The sequence below is a fragment of the Anas platyrhynchos genome, chromosome Z (genome assembly GCF_047663525.1).
Source record: "Anas platyrhynchos isolate ZD024472 breed Pekin duck chromosome Z, IASCAAS_PekinDuck_T2T, whole genome shotgun sequence".
Lineage (NCBI taxonomy): Eukaryota > Metazoa > Chordata > Aves > Anseriformes > Anatidae > Anas > Anas platyrhynchos.
In genome coordinates, this window is record NC_092621.1 from 25,517,934 (window position 1) to 25,535,245 (window position 17,312).

General features: G+C 41.9%; 1 protein-coding gene across 10 annotated transcripts in view; it reads right to left on the minus strand.

Moving 5' to 3' along the window:
* Positions 1 to 1,626: 1,626 nt before the first annotated feature.
* The window catches only part of PDE8B (phosphodiesterase 8B), a 95,483-nt gene continuing 79,797 nt past the window's right edge, over positions 1,627 to 17,312 (minus strand). For 6 of the 10 annotated variants that reach the window (XM_038170603.2, XM_072030902.1, XM_038170607.2 and 3 more), the window contains 11 exons: positions 16,277 to 16,354; positions 15,320 to 15,396; positions 14,235 to 14,399; positions 13,350 to 13,395; positions 12,782 to 12,917; positions 10,596 to 10,794; positions 9,769 to 9,986; positions 9,214 to 9,349; positions 6,090 to 6,257; positions 4,405 to 4,534; positions 1,627 to 3,849 (listed from right to left, as the gene is read on the minus strand). In XM_038170603.2, coding sequence (XP_038026531.2) covers positions 3,734 to 3,849; positions 4,405 to 4,534; positions 6,090 to 6,257; positions 9,214 to 9,349; positions 9,769 to 9,986; positions 10,596 to 10,794; positions 12,782 to 12,917; positions 13,350 to 13,395; positions 14,235 to 14,399; positions 15,320 to 15,396; positions 16,277 to 16,354 — 1,469 coding nt within the window. In that variant the 3' untranslated portion in view covers positions 1,627 to 3,733. The remainder of the gene's footprint in view (positions 3,850 to 4,404; positions 4,535 to 6,089; positions 6,258 to 9,213; positions 9,350 to 9,768; positions 9,987 to 10,595; positions 10,795 to 12,781; positions 12,918 to 13,349; positions 13,396 to 14,234; positions 14,400 to 15,319; positions 15,397 to 16,276; positions 16,355 to 17,312) is intronic. The other 4 variants (XM_072030903.1, XM_072030905.1, XM_072030904.1 and 1 more) reach the window with 4 other exon arrangements.

Consider the following 17,312-nt stretch of genomic DNA (forward strand, 5'->3'; position numbering starts at 1 on the left):
GCTTTGTTGGTAATAGATCTCCTAAGGGACTCCTCCTTTAAAGTTCTTTTTGTTGAAAGAATTGAACAGTTTTTCACATGAACTTTGAGCGTAACGATGAACACTGTAGGGCGATACTGGCTGACTCTGGTTAAATAAGAATTTGACACTCGCTGATAAGTGCAGTGAGCGGAATTGGAGACCAGGTTAGAAATTGTACTTCCATCTAGTGTCCTTTGTCATTGTCACTTTGTCATTGGTCATAGCCAACATGGGCTCACAAAGGGAAAGTCCTGTTTAACTAACTTAATTTCCTTTTGTGACAAGGTTACCCATCGAGTTGACCCAGGGAAGCCAGTTGATGTAATCTTCTTGGGTTTCAGCAATTTTTTAGACTTTCTCACAGTATCCTTCTGGACAAAATGCCCGTACATTATACATAATACAGATACATAATACAGTGAACAATTAGGTGATGAGCTGGGCTTGAATTGTTGTAGTAAATGGGGTTACATCATGGCCTACCACTGTCTAGGGTTCCTCAAGGCTCCATTTTGGGGCCAGTACTTTTCTGTGTTTTTATAAATGGTCTGGGTGCGGGACTCAAATGCATACTATGTAAGTTTGCAAGTGATACTAAAGTAGGAGGAACTGTTGACTCCCTTGAGGGCAGAGAGGCCTTGCAGAGAGATCTTGACTAGTTAGAGGGCTGGGCAGTCACCAGCTGCATTAAGTTTAACAAGAGCAAGTGCGGATTTCTGCACCTGGGACAGGGCAGCCTTGGCTATACCTACAGACTGGGGGATGAGAGGCTGGAGAAGCAGCCCTGTGGAAAGGGATCTGGGGGTTCTGGTGGACAGCAAGCTAACATGAGCCAGCAGTGTGCCCTGGTGGTCAGGAGGGACAGCCCTACCCTGGGGTGCATCAAGGGAAGGGATTGTCCTGCTCTGCTCGGTGCTGGTGTAGCCTCACCTCTAGCACTGTGTGTGGTTTTGGGTGCTACAGTATACAAAGGACGTAAAACTATTAGAGAGCCTCCAAAGTATGGCAGAAAAGATGGTGAACAGTTTGGAGTGGAAGATGTATGAGGAGCAGCTGAGGCCCCTTGGTTTGCTCAGCCCCGAGCAGAGCAGGCTGAGGGGAGGCCTCATGGCGGCCTGCAGCTCCCTCACGAGGGGAGCAGAGGGGCAGGCGCTGAGCTCTGCTCTCTGGGGACAGCGACAGGACCCGAGGGAATGGCATGGAGCTGGGACAGGGGAGGGTCAGGCTGGGGGTTAGGGAAAGGGTCTGCACCCAGAGGGTGGTTGGGCACTGGGACAGGCTCCCCAGGGCAGTGGTCATGGCGCTGAGTCTGATGGAGTTCAAGAAATGTTTGGACAACACTGTCAGGCACATGGTGTGACTTTTGGGTGGTCCTTTGGGGACCCAGGAGTTGGACTCAATGGTCCTTGTGGGTCCCTTCCAACTTGGGATATTCTCTGATTCCTTTTAAATTTATTTTTCCAGCTCAATAAAGCAGAATTGTGTATCTTCACCTTGTGAAAATAAGTCTCTCTATCAGAAATATCCTTAATATTTATACAGGGGAGAGAAAGCTGTATCTGTGCACTGACAATAGCATGAAATAACAGCCTGTGAGTCTGCTGGACAGGTAGAAGTCTGACAAAAGTGGTACATGAAGATTCTTATTTCCTCTGCTCTTAAACAGGACAGCTCTTCATACTAATTACTATTTTACTTAGTCTCTGGCAGGGGAAGAAACACAGGATCTTGCAACAAACACAGATTCCACACAAACGCCTTAGCTCGTGTAACAGAACTGAGGCTGAACTTTATTTCTAAGGTTTCTTCTACCATTGATATTTTCCTCCTTGTGACAGTACTGTGACAAAAATACTGAATTGAAATGTTTTACATGGCCGTGATCTTATAGTGATGCTGTATTTAACAATATAAATTAATATGCCAAAGCTTTGAAACTTGTGAAATTCTTTTTCTCTAATGCAAGCTGCAGTGAGCATTCAGTCATCAGAATAGATGAGATACAACCACTGAGAGCACTAGTTCTAAATAAAGTAATAGTAAAAGCAAAGAGTTTCCTGTATCAAAATCAGAGGTTCATCTGATCTGAATAAAAATCCACTGGAAATGTTGCAATATATAATAAGAAATAATGAATATATGTACTTCACCAGAAACACCATTCTTCAAATATACACAGTGCAGCATTTTAATACAAAGCAACCTGCCATAGCTATGACAAAAGTAAGGTTCTATTACAATTCTAACAAAAATACAGCTTATATACATTTCTCTGCACATACATTTTACGAATGTTTCCTTTTGTTTTCAGAACTTGGTACAAAACATACAAAAAGGTTGGTACATTATGCAAGCTACCCGCAGTAAACGACAATCACTGTCACTTCTTCCACAGCAATCTAAGCTTCTTATTTATTTATTTAATTTACTTGGTTCGATTCTTGATACAGTGTAGGGGAGTGGTAGAGAGTCTGCCTCAGGACCTTTCGTTTTAATGAACAAAGGACTACTTCAACTGAAGTCACAGATTTGACACCCTTGCCTGCAGCCTTGAGTGCGCAGTGTTAAAAAAACTGCAATTCTGCTAGTATTTATTAACTGAATAATCTGAGAATAGTTTAAAATTTGAACGTGTGTTCATGGTCTGCATGTGATTAAAATGAGATGTACAAAAATACGCATTTGTGCTTTGGAAGCTTTAGCATAAATTTTGTATCTTAAAACTAATAAAACTAATCAAACTATGTTTGATTTCTAACTTACTTATTTACAACTTTTGAAATACTTTTTTACATCATCAAACAAAACAGCATTTTATTAGGAGGGAAAGAGCAGTACAAATTATAATGCTGTTACAAATTATAACCTGGAAACTTTTTTTTTTAAAAAAAGTTACAGGTTCTTTCTGTAAGTAGCACAATATATGGCCTTGTCATAAAATTTAGATCAGTCTAATAAAATTGATGACCGTGTATACAAACACCACTTTATATAAAAGGGAGGTTGATCAGTGCCACAATGGTTTACATGTAAAACTTGACAAAACATCACATGGTAATGGCTCTAAGGTGGCATAGAAAAATGTGGATGGCGCAAACTATACAGAACATGCTTATTTTCTCCAATTGTGTAACCAATTTTAAAGGAATTTGACTTCTCAATCTGAAATTTTACATAGAAAAGAAGGGCGAGAAAGCAATTTTATACTCTAGAGGGGGTTTGTTTTTAATGTGTTTTTGAGGCTTGTTCTACTCTGCATGCTGTCTTCAGAACTGTGGTTGAAAGAGCTAAAGAACTGGAACAATAATTGGGAAGTTTTTATGGGTTTGTCAACCTATTCTTTTACTGGTGACTAGATCATGTTTGTGTCTGAGAAACCATTGTGTGGACTGTTAGCAAATGCAGTTTGACAAATTGCAAATTCAATGACAAATGCAAATTCAGTCCTAGAAATTAGTTTCAGAAGTACCTTTTCTGCCACAAACTGATATTTCCAAAGAGCTCTTATTCATATGTGGATTACATAGTCTTTGCTAAAACATTTTTCTGTGGAATTCAGAGACTCTTAAGAAGTGATGGATAAAATATTTCCTTCTTGCCACACAGTCTTAATTTCACATGAAAGGAAACACTGTCCCTCTTGTATCCAAATTAGCATGGTGATTCACAGTGAAACTGGTAGATCAAGAGGTCTGTTTGTCTTCCTTTTGTGTCAGTTGTTGTTTTCTGATGGGAGCCTGAGACTCTTGCACTTTAACTCATCCAGTGTTTTCCAGTGTTTGTAGTTATTAGCCAAGTGTTGCATCAAAACAGGCAGATGTGCAAATGCTGAAATGAAGCGGAGGATCAGTTGTACTACATACACAGAATGTGCAGCAGAACAGCCTAGCTTTGTCTGAAATTAGCATTCTCCTAATTCTTTCCCTCCTTCAGTTGTAAGCTAATGAATACTAAAAGGAGAAAGGTGTTTTGTTTTTTTTTTTTTTTTTTTTCTTTTTCCTTTCCAGTCTTTCTTTCAAGCAAATCCATTTCTTAAAGTATGTTGAGTTCAGCCAATTAGACCTAGCATGTAACCCCGTGATCTCAGTTTCTGCTTTACAGAAGAAATACGTTGTTAAAGGAGCAAAAGACCTAGATAGAAAAAGCTTAGTTTAAGCCCTGCTCCTTCCTTCTTTACACAGAGTGGTAAGCACTCAGCTTTTGCAAAGTGGGAAGTGTTTCACTGTACAGTGAAAGAAACCAGATTCAACAGCATCATTCTTCAGGTCCTGTGTGGTATTGTGTACTGAATGCAGGTATTGTCCCTGAGAAAAATGGATTAATGGCCAGCTTGAGTTTTTTTTCATTTTTAGTCTGCAAGGAAGAAGAAGCAGAACTACTTACCATCCCATGCATCAAACATGTCTGTTATAAAATAATCAATGAAGGAAATCTGAGACTTGGGGATGCTGCAGGTGTTTCTATCAAAAACTGGCATTACAACAGGCAGACCCTGTCTCTTCTCTTCATCAGTCTAAGAAAACAAAACTCCAGTTAGCCCCTGAAGCTTTGCTGGCTTTCATGTTAGAATGGCAAAGGTCCAGGGTTTAGAGGAATTGCAGTAGGGGGCCAAAGTGAGCCAAAACTCAGGTGAATGGCTTTAGCTTCCTGTGCTTTAGTTCCTTTGGAACAGGGACTGAAATCAACATCTCTTCCCTTTCACAAGTACTCTGCTACTGCACTGTGGCAACTGTTCTTAGTTCCAGTGAGAAAGAACTCCATAACCTGGTGATTAGGGCACACCAGCCCAAACTGGAAAACAGACCTTCAGAGTCCTCTAGCAGAGGACAGTCAGACTCATCTTTTCCACAGCTCTGAAGGCTGTTCCAAACCATTTATCTCTTAAGGAAGAGGGAAGTTGCTGTCTTTTTCTCTGCTTGTATTATGTTAAAAGACTAACAGGAGTATGAGTATGTCCTTTAACTATGTGACCACAGATGGAAGAGGGCCGATTGTGTTGCTGTCAGTATGTTGGAAGAGCCAACCAACTCAGTAGGACTTTATTTACAAAATACATTTGAAGTAGTTTAGGCAGCAGCTAATGTTGGAAGTGGCAGCAAAGCAGTCCCAAAATTACCAGGTGAGGTGAATGAAGAGGAGAGCTGTCCTCAGCACCTCATCTTGCTGCAGGTAGGCTAGTGGCCAAGACTGGCAATTTAAAACCAGCTTGACTGCTTGCATGGTACCTTCACTGCTAGGGAGGTATGTCCCAAGTGAGCCTTGATCTTACTCAGCGAGTGAACAAATTTATTCATAAGGATTGAAATGAAATTAAAGATACGTACTAGGCATTACACTTTTTTTTTCCAGTAAAAATTGTCTCTTATCTGAATTTGGATGGGAAGCATAGTAGCAACACCCACCTGTCTTTTGAGCCCAAACTGCAGATTTTCATGCCATTAGTGGCAAATAAAAGCTAAGAAGCTTTGAGTTGTTCAAATCACTAGAAGAGTGTTTCACTTTAAAGATATTGCTGTGTTTGTATTAGAAAAACTGAGTTTTAAGAAAGGATGTTGTGCTTCCAGTTCTGTTTTTCAGGGTCCCATGGGATAAACATTTTTCTGCAGTACTGAGCTGCTCCACCATCTGCCAACTGTAATGATTGTTTAGGTACCATCTTCAAAGAGGAAGGGCCAGCCCAATGATTCAGTTGAGAGGTTCAACAGGAATGGAATTGCTTTTTCAAGCTCTGTTCAAGGGAGGTATTGATTGGAACTAGAAGCTAGAACGATGATGGTGATTGAGTATTAGCTAAATAAATTTGCAAAAGTTGGTCAAGTCACTTTGTTTCATTTAGATGGAGAAAACTAAAAGTGTAAAAGCTTTCCACCATTCTGTACTACAAGCTTCCCAGTAAGCAAATGGCTAGTGTTGACAGAAGAAAATTATTCTGCATGAAGAGGTCCCATTCTGACTGGGGAATAAAATTATACTTCTGGTCTGCCAGGTAGACTCCATGTAGAACAGCAGACCAGTTGACATGCACTTTCTTAAATAATATAATAATCAAATGATAAAAATATACGCACCTGTGCAAAATACTCTTCTGAAATCCTCCCTGCCCATTCAATACATAGCTCTAGGGGGCGACACGGATTTGCTACATCTGCACACTTGATCATCATGCGCTTGATCAGTGTCTGGTTATCTGGAAAATTCTTTCTGTTGGCTGTACATTCACAGTCACTGGCTTCACTCTGCAACAGAGTTGGTTATGAGGGCTGGTGGCCAGCATCCCTGCTATCAGAAGTAAATGCATCATTATTACTTCTGCAGTGCTTATACAGTAAGTGGGCACCCAGCCTGATGCCTTCTCATTCCATGCAGAGTTCCGGGAAGTTGGAGGAGAAAGGGATGGCTGAGAACAGGAGCCATGTGAAGTAGGTAATGGTAGTGCCACCACATGGCAGCTGGGGAGATTCTCAGCATTAATAGCCAAGTTTGTGAAAAGAGGAGTCATGGCTCCATATCAGCTCAGGTAGGTTATCCTTCTTTGCATCCCAGCCTTGCCTTTAGGGAACAGGACCATGGTGGGGGAGTCATCCACAAACTACAAGCTGATAAACCAGCATCATCTCTGCTAAGTGTTTAAAACTTCGGTGCAGGAGTGGTAGGGGACTGCTTGATTTAGGTGAGTTTTTACAGTGCAGTTTTCAGTTTTTCATTCACAGATGAGAAAACTGAAGCAGGCACAGAGTGGTGATTTGATTTGCACAATTGAAATTTCTTAACAGAGGCAGAAAAGCAAGTATATGCCTCTCAGTTCCATTATGTTTTCAATTACGATTGCCATTTTTTTGTGCTGGATTTGTACCCTAGGCCTGGAATACTTGTTGGTCTTTGCTACCAGCTAAAATTAAGTATCAGCTAATCTAGGAGATGAACAGTAGGAAAATACAGGAGTGGCATACTGACTCCAGAATGTCTCTGCTTGCTCTGCAGTCAAGTGGTGAACTACTACTCACCACTATGGAGAATGGGTGCAGAGAACAGAGTATTTGTGACAAGTCTGCTGTGACATCATCTGGGTCTTGAATAGTTTAAAGAAGGGCACAGGTATATTATATTCCTTATTGAGTAATAAAAAGCCTCCACCTCAGCTCAACATGGCATTAACACTATTCTCAAAATAATATATTTGTGTAATTATGGCCTCCCTTCACTGCTAAATTCAACTCTGAGTCAAAAATTGAACATAAATATTTTTTACCACCACTGCTAAATTAATGTCTTTGAAGGTTTATGGGCAGATATTTTGCAGTGACTCTTGCCCATTCAGGCATTAATCTTCCAACTTTATGTTTAACAGTTAATTTTTCTTCAGCATGGGTAGCCCACAATGAGCTGCCAGATTAGACTTGCTCCTAAACTGCTGTTCAAGATCAAAAATGGGAAGAGCCACCGTTAACAACAGGGAACAGAACAACCTCATATTAGTGAAAAAAACAAATCTGTAATACATGTGATTTGTGCTGCACTTTTATTACTCCCCAACTCCTGTAAGTTTTGAAATAGCCTTTGCCAGAAGATGGTAAGATAAAGGAGAATGAATCAAAGAAAATGGTTTCTGTAGCTTAAAAAATAATGGCTGCAATAGAACGTATGGAGAACTTTTAAAAGCTCTTTAGTAACTGCTAGAAGAAATGCATGTGATAAAAGTGAGATTCCCCCAAAATACATCCAGAGCTTGGAAACACTGTGGTTTCAGTGACACTTGTGAATCTAAGTCCTACAGCACAAGGCAGGGATGCCAGAACACAAGAGGTTTCAAAACAGGGGAGGTGGAGGAAGAAATTCAGAAGACAACCTGTCAGAGGGAGAAATTATGTTTGAGAACACAGATTTCCCTGTGCCACTTCAGGGGGCATTTCAGTAATTGCTGGGCCCAGAGCAAGTGGCTGTCTGGCCCACAGGTAAGTACAGGCAGGGAAATCTGAAAGCAGCTAATCCTACACAGCGAGGCATGCTGGTGTGGATGTTACTTTCCTGCATGCTTTGAACTGAAGTGGGATCTCTGCTGTCCTGTCTTTGCCAGTACATGAGGGCAAACCCATGAAATACTCTCCTGAAGTGTCAGGATGGGAGCACAGAGCAGAAACAGCATCAGAGGCCCCCACTGCTGCCCAAACCACATCCCTCTGTCCCATGGAAGTGCTGGCACTGAGGATAGATCAGGCAAATTCAGACCCAGCGCCACTTCCAGCGAGCCCTCCAGAGATGGAAGTGTTGGGCAGTAACAACACAAAGTGCCCACAGAGCCGGTGAAGTTCTGCTGCGTTTGTCATTTCCAGCTCAAAATGCTGCGAGAATGGAGCTCAGCAGTCCCTAGGGCAGGTCAGTTAAACCAACATGATGCTGCCCCAGAAGTTGTAAGCCCCACCAGTCCTGACTGGTTTCTGTATCCGTGTCAGTCTACAGAGCAAAAGGTTGAGTTGTGGAGAACTAACAGAAGACACTTTTATTTTTTAGTACCACTGAACTTCACTTCGGTCTGATTTTGTGTGTGTGTGTGCTTGTAATAAAGCACTGTTATCGCTAAGTAGTGATAAGATCACCTTTGTTTAGGTAACACTGCTGTAAAGAACCCTCTCAGATGCTGAGCTTTGAGATGACTTTGAGAAGCAAAAAAAAAGAAGGCTATGAGGGGCCTGAGATGGGAAACACAGCACTAGGGTGCATGTAACTGACAGGAATAATAGCCGAGATATCTTTTGACACCACCAGGAATGGGGAGAGATCTCATGAAACAACAGAGGTGTTCCTCCCGATCACAGAGGAACAAAACTACATGGTTTCCTCTGTCAGAGCCCCAAGCTTAGGCAAATCCCACTGCTCAGAGACATGACCGCAGGCACAGGTGCTGACCTGGCTCCCTGCACAGAGTACTGCATATACAAAAGCAGCTACTTCCACATTTTATGAACACAAAATAGCTTTGAAAACAAGGTGGATAGGTGTTTAAATGACCTAAAGGCAGAGCCCAGACATGGAAAGCTTAAGGAAGTATTTTTTCACACGTTGAGGTGTGAGGTCATAAATCCTATTGTGGATTGCGTTGGGCATTACCATAATGCAAATGAAAATGATACTTAAAACTATCTGGGAAAAACTTCACTGAAACGCCCAGAGGCGTAAAGTCCTGAAGGCACTTACAGGTGAGCTGGTCTCCTCAGATGCCATCGGCTTGTTGATGCTGTTCACAAATTTGTTCACGTGCTCAAAGTGCTTTGTCATCTCTGTTGCCAAAACCATATCAATAATAGCCTGGCGCAACGTCCGATAGTGATTTCTAGGAAAGAAAAACAGTTCTTGCTCACCAGTCTATCCTTTCCTTGTTCCTTCCCAGGCAGCACTGCAAAACACAGCTCATGGGCTCACCCACATGGAGTAGTCACCTTCATCCTTATGAAAGGTCTGGCTGGAGGAGGGGCTGCCAACCAGACCATGCCAATGCAGTACATAAAACACTAGCAACTATCTTTATATGCTTCCTAGCGATACAAAACTTGGATGCCTCAAAACACAGAACTAGACGGTGGGGGAAAAATATCACAGACTTTTTCTGGAAGAGGTTAAATATTTAATGTCTCAATTCAAATTATATTTCCTGGTTTAGAAGGCAGGCTCTTGATCGTCCCCAAACTAAAGTCCTGAAGCAACCAGTTCACACAAACACACACACATGCTCCCTCTCTCCAGCAAACCCACCTATCAATGTTCTTGAAAATGTTGCATTTGCTGTCTTTAGCTGTAAGCTGAAATGCCAGTGCCGTGTGATGGCTCTCTAACACAGCAGTGTCATTGTAGAGGACAGCTAATTCACTGCCTGCATTGCACAGGAAAGAGTTGGTCCGTCCAGGGTGATCTACATCATGAATGGTGGCTGCTATTAACGCAGCCACCTCGTCTAAGTGGTCAAGGCTTCCCTACAGAAGAGAAAGATCATGACATGTCAGAAAAATTAAAATAAACCAATTTCTCCTCATTTCTGTGTACCCACAAATATGCAACTGTAAGCTTGAGTGTAGGGACCCTACCTCCTTGTGATCATTTTCCACTCACTGTGCACGTGGATAACCTAGTACAAAACCCCTTCCCAACCTCACCCAAACCCTGCTTCATTAATGAAGCTTTTTATTGTGCTGTCAGCTAGGCAATGTCTTTGCTTTAGGTCCTCTTGTAGGTGTTCTTCCACTTGGTGCATTTTTCTGAATGACTCTGCTCTGACTCCACTCTTCAGACCTTGTCTGTGTTGCAAAGCTTACAAAGAACTAACAGTCAATTACCAACAGATAGAAAAGATTTTTTTCCCCTATTGCTGCTAGCTACAAGTGCAAATCCCTTACTTCAGAGAAACTGTGTGGGCTGCAGGCATGACAGGAAAAGACCTCAAGGCCAGAGCAACTTGATGAAGCCAGGGCCATTATTTAAGCAAACACGGTGCTGGATGACACATACGAAATAGCACTCCAGAGTGACACCTGAGCAAACACACCAAAATCCCAGCCCAGAGAGCTCCCAGGTGACAGCTTTACCTTCACTCTCTCCTTCCCCAGAAAGAAGGCGGTAGCATGCAGGACATCGGCTGCGTGCGTGGAGTTGTGGTAGGAGTTGGAGGAGTGGTAGTTGGCTTCAATCACCTGCAGCCACGCTCGCAGTGTTGCTTCCGAGCAGTTTAAAAACTCAGAGACCCCAAACCGGCCAAAAACTTTCAAGCCCAAATAGACTAATGGCCTAGAAAACAATGTTAGAAAATAGCACTGCTGCGAAAGAGGAACTTCTACAGTTTTAAAGAATGATGTTTTCTTCAAAGAAACCAACAAGACCTTAGAAATAAAGTGTGGGAGGAATATTAAACATTTTTATCGCACATCTATAATCTCTAAATAGCCTGGCCAGACTCCATAGTCTCTAAATAGTCAAGGTTACAAATTACTACTTTTACCATCCTTTCAGACTTAATACATTTTGCAGAAATGGCACAGTTCCATTATAGCTTCACCAATTCCTATAATTTTATCTTAGCCTTCAAGAAGCCACAAATAATATATAAAAAAAAAAAGCTTAAAAGCACGGTTCTTTTGAGCTTTGATTATCTGTCAACGGTTCAAAAATATCTTTTCTTTTGAGGAGAAACAGCACACTTTGAACACTACACAGGCACATCTTAAAGGCGACCAAGGCACACATGACAAAGTGCCAAACATTTACGGGTTCAAATTATCTTAGGACTTCTGGCATACAGATTCCTACTTCCTGAATATTTGGAGCTGGCAATACGCAAAGCATGTCAATGCTTCTTGGGGAAGGTGTTAGCATCAGGTCACTAGTTCACATAACCTGCTCCAGCTTAGGAGGACTTTAGGAGGACTGGAGCACTTTCTAGAATAGACAGGAGCCTGCCAGTCTTTTTCCAAAAAACCACAATACCAAAAGCCTCACACTTTCTAGCTTCAAGTTATGTGGGATGGACTAAACAGAAGTGTCATGTCCTGAATCCTTCAGCTAATGAAGAGGCACGAGACAAAGCCACCAGTTAGGAGGCTGTGCTTCCACATATAGGTTATGTAAACTGGGAAAAACAGCAGCTGAAAAAAAGAGCTAGTGATGAAAGACTGTGGTTCCCCAAAGGCATCATTTCTGAATTGAAAGACTGTGGTTCCCCAAAAATAGCATTGGTCTCGGAAAGAAGAAGGGGGTTCTGGAAAGAAGTGGGTGAAGAATCTGGCTGGAGGAAAGATCCTGGAAGCAGGGGAAGACGCTCGAGATCAGAGAGCAGTGCAGATACGAATGACAGGATGTCCCTGGGGACCATGGACAGTGATGGCAGAGGCTGGTAACCGTGCTGCTGCAACCAACTCAGCCTTCTGCCTGACCCCCCTGTACCAGCAGCCATCTCCCAGATGGGGAGGGAATTTGAGGTCTAGTGAATTAATGCTGAGCAGGGGAGCGATGAGCCAGTGTGTGACACAGTAAAGCCAACATCTGCAAATTAAAAACAGGCAAATGCAAATTCAGACAATGGCTACTTTCTTTAAACAGAGTACAAGAGAATCAGTAGTCTTCCCACTCACTTGCATCTTGGAATGAAAATCACTTTTCTCTCTGAATAACATGTTTATTTTTGTGGGCTGCATGACATCAAATCTCCTGATGCCTTCTTTCATTAAATCTTTCAAAATCTCAGGCCCTTGATCCTGTTGCTGGTTCAGCCTTCATCCCAGATTTTTACTGCTATAATCAAAAGCCACAGTTGCCTCACAGCTTACAAAATCACAGGGTGATTGAGGTGATGGAGGGAAGAGGTTTGTTTTTTCCAGCCTGACCACTTGTGCAGCACTAAGAAAAAGGGCATCATTGGGACGTACAGAATGTAACAACAGTGGACTGTGCCAAACAGTGTGACCTGAGTAGAGCAGATAGGAGTCAAACAAGGTAGAAATTGAACAGGAAGCAATCTTGGAGGGCTGGAGATGCTGTCAGGGAAGAGAACAGACTGCACAGGGTTCTCCATGGCCTGCACATGCATCTTGACCCTGGTGTGTGCCTGGCTTCTTTCTACGTGGGCTATCAAGGCATAGAAGTGAGCACACAACAAAAGCCAGGAAGGCAGCTCTCACAGACTTTCAGTGTCTTTCTTTACTTTTTCCAGAACAGAGCACTTTCAGCTACAGAGCCTCAGCAACACTTTTACCAGCACCCAGGAAAAGGAGTCAGGTACCTTTTATTTGTAACAGCTTCCAGTTCAAAAATATTGAAGTCCCAGCTTTCCTCATTATCCAGGAGCTGTGCAATACATGGTGGAACATCACTGATAGTGTTTGGCACTGAAAGGTGACTATGGCTCAGGTTCATATCTGTTGAAATGGAATTTGGCAATTACAACATTTATGGATTTTTTTTTTTTTTTAACATGCAGAATTCAGTTTAGAAGACAACTCTTTTAAAGAAAAACAATTCTTTCACTTACATGAAAAAGTCTGTAAAAGCCTGTAATATTATATGACTACCAATGGTTTGGAAATAAACCAGAAAGATCAGTGAACATCTCTTTGAACGACAATTTAATTATTTTCTGGTCTGATTTTCTACCTTTTGAAATGCATTACTTTAATTATTTGGATCTGCTTCAGGTCCAAAATTGAGGCAGTACAGCACTTATTCTCCAGTCACTTAGATGACTATTTCCAAAGACAAACATTTCACTGCAAATTAGCATGAAGTTCTATGTCACTAGCATCTACAAATGAAATAACACATGCAAAGAAAATTTTAAAACGGTGGCTTACTCTTAGAAAACACATACTCATTTCCTGACAGTCTTCTCAAGCCATCCTGAAATAAACAAGTCTATTATAAGCTTTAGGCAAAAACAGCACCTGTGCATCATTTGTAAAAGAATTACCTACAGTTTCTCTGTAGGTCCTATTCCTGGATACTGAAAGTACTGCTCCTACTGTAGCACCATAAACACCATCCATATTTTAAAGTATTTCAAAACAGATGCGAAAGGTTTCACAGGACACTAGTATGAGATCTCCAGAAAGGATATTACTAACCATACAGTGTTCTGACCTCCCTGACACTTTTGTTGGTACCTGCACCATTTCATCATTCACATTAACCACCATCATCTATCTTTCACTTCCTTTACATTATTTTGACAAGAATTAGCTCACTGTTTGTTAAAAAAATGAGGTAATCCATGATGAAATCTGGGTAATCTGTCTCTGGCAGACAGTTTTGCTACCATTATGGGACCGAAGTCATAACCCAATAAAACCCAATAAACCCAAGAGTAAGTAAAACTTACTCTTGCTATTGTCATCTAGTTGTCAGGTAGAGTAGCTGTAGAGCAATCCCTCTAATTCCATCTAAGTTTCTAGGGTTTCTAAAAAGTACCTCCTTGAGACAAAGCAGATTGGATGATATAGTTTCTAGTGGTGACCACATTCACTTATATATGAGGATGAATGCATCCAATGGACTGAGACATAGCCATATCTTACAACATCTCAGTGCTTACTGATGGTAGAGATGCCAAACACTTAAGTGAAACAATGATGAATTACAATTCCCCTTCCCATTCCTTGTGAAATTTTAGCTCAGCAGAGCACTGAGCTGTGATGCAGGACACTGGTAACAGTAATTTCATCTCTACTAATTTTACTCACAGTCATCAGACCTCCAACAAGATCACTTGTGTGAGGATCTTCATCTTTGGTACCTAGCTGGGGGGAGTAAAGTTCTGTTGTCCGCAAGATTTCCAGAACTCTGTCCAAGGCCTCTGCTACTGTGATGGGGCTGTTTTCTTGGGCAGCATTAATTATGTTAATAACCTGAAAGCAGTGTAGGGAGGCAGGCAAGGTAGAGTGAATACCACATTTTTGTTTTCTTGCTACAAAACGCTATTGGCTAGATTATGTTACTTCCCATGTACCAAATCCTGTGTAATTTCCCCAAATCCTGTGTAATTCATTTTCTAAATACAAAAAAAAAAAAAAAAAGGGCAGAGAGCAGCAACAGCTGGGCTGTGGCTGAGGGAGAAGAGGATGGCTTTTCTTTGCCTTCCACAATGCGTTTCAGCTGCAATCCGGGAAAGCAGCAATGACACTAAGGCAGCACTAAGGACTACTCCTGGCACTGCCAGGACTGAGAAGGCTAAAGCCCTTGCTTTATCCACAAGCTGCTGCAGGGGCACTACAGGCTGTTCTTGGGGAGAAGGAAAAGGAAAGGAGTCAGCTGCTGTAATGGGCAGATAGTGCTGGGAAGTGAAGAGCTTGATGATGAGAAGATGGGGAGAGAAGAGAAAATGGTTTGAGGATGGGAGTTGGCGGACACCATGGTTTGTGGTACAACTGATTATGCAGCTGGTTTGTGATAGCAGTATATGTGTAACACAGACAGTGAAACAGGAAAGCAAGAGACAAAATGTGATGTAGATGTTACCTCTTCTGCATGCTATCTCATAAATACCAATGTCAAGAGCCAAGGTGAGACTGGAAATACATGCACAGACCAACAAAGCAGGGTCCTCTTCCTGCCACAAGCAAGGACACCCTTTTCCCCTTTTTACCTTTTTCTTCATGACTAGGACTTGGAATGAGATTATGAGATGCATAAAGTTTTATGAAAAAAGTCTGATTTAAAATATTCTGTTAAATAGAAAGTAAACCCCTGGCTGTACTGCCACAAGCTATGTTTTTCCCTAAAAGCGCAACAACAAATCCTGAGTCTGTGCAAAAGGCTCAGGGCTCACCTTTGTGATAGGAGCTTCTATTGTCATTGAGTGGATCCTTGCCATTGAGGAGTACCGTCGGGTCTGTAAGCTTGGAGCTGTCATTAAAGAGAGCACTGATTACATGCTGCAGAGCGTGAATCATCTGACACTCTTTACTGAGCGCCAAAGGCTGTCATTAGGGAACAGCATGACAGACCCCAACCTTGACTCCCATTTCTCCTGTACCTCCCCTCCTGCAAATTCTTGCTTTACCGATTATTTTCTTGCAGCGCTGTGTATCTGCTTTGCAGCCACCTCTCACTGCTACTGTCCATTTGCTGTATACTTAAGCCGTACTAACTTCATGCCCAGCACCTCCCCCTGCCCTCTTGCTTGCCAATGTATTACTGTCAGACGGCTTCTGCTGTGACTGTACGTGCTCCTCTCATCTCAGCAGAGCAGCTGCTCTGACGAAACACGTTACTGCACCCTGTAACTTGTGCTTCTCACTGCTTACTGTGGCAGAAAGAAATCTCTGCCACCGCCATCCCAGGCCTGGCAGGCAGTCACAGGCAGGACTAGGCGCAGAAATACTGCTCTCAAGTAACCAACAGCAACAAATCCCATCATGTCCCAAACTAACGAAGCCAAAATACTGGTTAGGGAGCAGAAGCTGCAGCTTTCTGCTAGTGGAGGGCCTGATGCTTCATCACACACGCCTTTAACAGTTTGCCCTCCATCCTGTGGCAGAGCCACTGCTCCTCCCCGTGAAGACACCAAGCTCTGCCATGCATCACACAGCTACATGGATGCTCCTGTTGGGGCACTGCTTTGCAATTCAGAATTAAGAAATTTTAAAGAAGTTATAACACACTGAAGAAATCTCTATTTAATCACCTGTGAACCTGTCTGCTTCCTCTTTCACTCTCTGCTTTCATTGCCTGTGGTCTGTTCTTTATTTCTAACCTTATTCTTGACAGTTTTCTACTTTCTTACCATCACTACTTTGAGAAGTTATTGACTTAACATCAACCGAATCTTTCCTTCTGTTCTTGCATTTGAAGGAATGGGATTCTGTAAATATAAAACAAAAGCTTTAAAAATGTGTCAGTAATAAATGTTTCTACAGAGTCTTCTCCATAAAATAATAAATTAATAATAAATTAATAAAATAATCTCCACGATACCGTGTAAGTGGAGGGAAATATTGTAATCTCTATGTGTCAGAATAAGGGACTGTGATATAAATTCAGAGTACATCAAGTTACAGCAACTTGCCTAAGGTCACTTGGGAAGCTATTTTGGAAGAAAGGCAAGACAATTTACGGAACAGGGAACTTGCTTCACCTAGCTTTAGCTGCCTAAAAGCAGCAGGCTTTCAGCTTGTGTTTGCCTAAGGGAGCCGACAAAGATCCCTTCCCATTAGTGGGGATAGAGAGGGGCAGAATGGGTCATTCTGCTTTAGGAGCGATGCCTAAGGCAGGCAGGTTGGACCCCTGCAGCAAGTTCCCTCTGCTCTCCACTGACCACTGAACAAGGTCAGTTCAGCTGCTTAGAAACTTAGCTAAGGAGGAGAAATCCCATCTCAGTCAACACTCTTACAAAGCCAGCATGAGGTTTAATCTTCCCTCTTCATGCTCAGACAACTTTTTCTTTTAATTTCAATAATTATTTGTACACTGTTTAAGAAAAATCCAACATACTGAGAACCAATCCATTCAGTTGCTGTGAAAAATAAACACACACAGAGCTGTCATTCTTGAAACTTCCATTTACTAAAACCAAGTGAAATCATAATATCCAGACAAATGCAAAAGGGAGATGAAACCAACTCATATAAATGTCTGGACAGTGCCTTGATTAAACAACAAAAAAAAAAATCAGTAAAAATCTGTTTTTCTCCAAAACATTATGGTCTGCACTGTCCCTTATGCTTCAAAAAAAACAACCCTGTATCTATGCACCTCTTTGTGAAAATCTCCACAGTGTCTACTCATAGAGTACACAATACGGCTCTCAAAAGTCAGAGATC